Source organism: Austrofundulus limnaeus, unplaced genomic scaffold, assembly GCF_001266775.1.
Source record: "Austrofundulus limnaeus strain Quisiro unplaced genomic scaffold, Austrofundulus_limnaeus-1.0 Scaffold859, whole genome shotgun sequence".
Taxonomy (NCBI): domain Eukaryota; kingdom Metazoa; phylum Chordata; class Actinopteri; order Cyprinodontiformes; family Rivulidae; genus Austrofundulus; species Austrofundulus limnaeus.
The window spans coordinates 113,122-115,631 of record NW_013953261.1 but is presented as its reverse complement, the minus strand read 5'-3'; the positions used below and the strand labels follow the sequence as shown (position 1 = coordinate 115,631).

The 2,510-nt window shown below is 41.2% G+C and overlaps 1 protein-coding gene across 1 annotated transcript in view; it reads left to right on the top strand.

Moving 5' to 3' along the window:
* Positions 1-2,510, top strand: part of katna1 (katanin p60 (ATPase containing) subunit A 1) — a 31,172-nt gene that overhangs the window by 24,677 nt on the left and 3,985 nt on the right. Inside the window, exon 10 of the mRNA XM_014029135.1 lies at positions 837-963. Coding sequence (XP_013884589.1) covers positions 837-963 — 127 coding nt within the window. The remainder of the gene's footprint in view (positions 1-836; positions 964-2,510) is intronic.

Here is a 2,510-nt window from a genome sequence, read left to right as displayed (position 1 = left end):
CACTACAAACACAACATAAACTGTGGTCATCACAAGCTACACACTCACTACAAACACAACATAAACTGTGGTCATCACAAGCTACACACTCACTACAAACACAACATAAACTGTGGTCATCACAAGCTACACACTCACTACAAACTCAACATAAACTGTGGTCATCACAAGCCTAGAGCGCCATCTCATGGCTGCAGACGGTAATGTTCACTCCTTGGTTCATGTCAGTCGGGTTGAATCAGTCAAACTGCCTCATGAAGAAGAAAACAGGAAGTGGAGTTTAAGTCTCAGGACCAGACAAATTATGAGAAAATCTGAGTTATAGTCTGGAATATGTGGTACTAAGTTTTTATTAAGTTGGTGTAAGAATCCCCTCTGACAATCTGCACTGCTTAAAGGCAGTGTAAGAGACAACTTTACTCATGTTGATGTAATCATGTGGTTTGGACCAAGTCTCACACAGAAGAGGCTCCCAGGTGTTTTCCTGCCTGCTTTAATCTCATCCATTGTCACGTTACAAGATGGCCTCATATTTCTGCTGGTTTCTTTCCAAAACTGTGGTGGTCTTGCATTTCCTGAGGCCATGTTGAAATCACATGACTTGCAGGAGTCATTTCTGATCTGAACCTCTTCAGTTAACTTTGTCTCTTCTCTGTCAGCATCAGCATCAGAACCAGTTTGTGGTGGTCTTCACCATCAAGGGTCCATCTTCAGCCTAATGGATGTGGTCTTAAAATGTTGTCAACAACAAACTGTGATGTTCTCCTCAGTGTCGTCAGGTCAGGGTGCGGGCTTCATCCACTTCCTGTCCGCTCTGACAGCTTCCTGTGTTTCAGTTAAAGGGCGGGTGGAGCTGCTCAGGATCAACCTGAAGGAGCTGGAGCTGGCCCACGACGTAGACCTGGACAAGATCGCAGAGCAGATGGAGGGTTACTCTGGAGCTGACATCACTAACGTGTGCAGGTCAGTGTTCAGACCAGACCATGATCTTCTTTACCCTGGATGATCCAAAAACACAGATCCCAGCCCTGCACGGGCACAAACAAGTCCAGTGACTCAGCAGGTCAGTCCTGGACCTTCAGCTTGACCAAACACTCTGATGGTCCAGTCAGTGAGACACTGTGAGCTCTCATAAAGCTGCTCATTAAATCAGTTTGAAACGTTTTCTTTGGTCCAGACTTGTCTGGAGCAGATGGAGACCAGTTAAAACCCACTGATGTAGCAGTACTGCTCCATAAACCAGTTGGTACCAGGTTCCAGAAAAACCATCAAATCTATAGAAATCCTTTTAACTGTGAAAGCTTGTGACAGCACAAGATGTGCCTCACTTTATTAAAGTAAATAAAAAACTCATTTCTAAAAAGAAAGAAAACATTAGTGTTTTGTTCTATATTAATGATAATAATTAGTATGATATTTAAAATCACTTTTGAAATAAAAATTAATGTAATTAATGTCGTCTCTGATTAGTATCATGTTTGTGTGCTCGCCCCTCCGACGAGGCAGAGCTCCACAGCGCTGGTCCTACGCAACGTTTGTGAGACGTAAACATCCTCATGGAGTAAACGTCGAAACAAAACTAAAAATCGTTGTGTAAAAGTTGTAAAAAGTGTTGCTGATTCCAGTCACCATAAAATGATGTCACCACAAGTCGAAGCAGCTTGATCGGTCGAACACGCAGATATGATAAATGCAATAACGTAAGTCTCCCTTTCAAAATAAAACCATGTATGTGTGTGTTCAAACTAAGAACATCAAACTAAAACAGTTGATATTTTCTTTTCTAGTGTTTGTTATAAATCACATCCAGTCACAAACCTTCTTCCAAGTCAATTCGTTCATTTTTATTTTTAAGAGAAATATGCTTGACTGTAAAAATGTGTCTGTTTTTTGTTCTAGCTCCTTCTGATACCTCTTGTTTTTGTATGACTCCATCTGTTGCCTTTTTATGGAGTTAAAAGGTTTTCTGCCTGAAGAGCAAATGTCTGTTTTCTGTGGAGTTAAAGAATCCAGGTTTTGGAGCGTAAAGCTTCTGGTCTGAACCAAAGGACTGAACTAGAAGTCCAATTATGGGAGGATTTATGGTTGTTTATCTAATTTACTGTACATAATGTATCTGAAGAAAAAACTATTACAGTTGTCTGAGTTCTGTCTTGTCTTTATCATTCAGTATTTTGAAGGGTGTGTATTTGTAATTCTTTAAATTACATGTCTTTGTGTGACTGGTTAAAAACCATTAAATCTAACCAATAACAGTAAATCCCACACATACCAGTCAAAAACATCCTATGTGTCAGAAGGGAGGCCTGGCTGGTGCCTCACATAAAATAATCATAAATATAGCAATAAAATCAACAAGGAACCAGCACAGGTGGGTCTACAGTGGGTCTACAGGTGGGTCTACAGTGGGTCTACAGGTGGATCTACAGTGGGTCTACAGGTGGATCTACAGGTGGGTCTACAGTGGGTCTACAGGTGGATCTACAGTGGGTCTACAGTGGATCTACAGG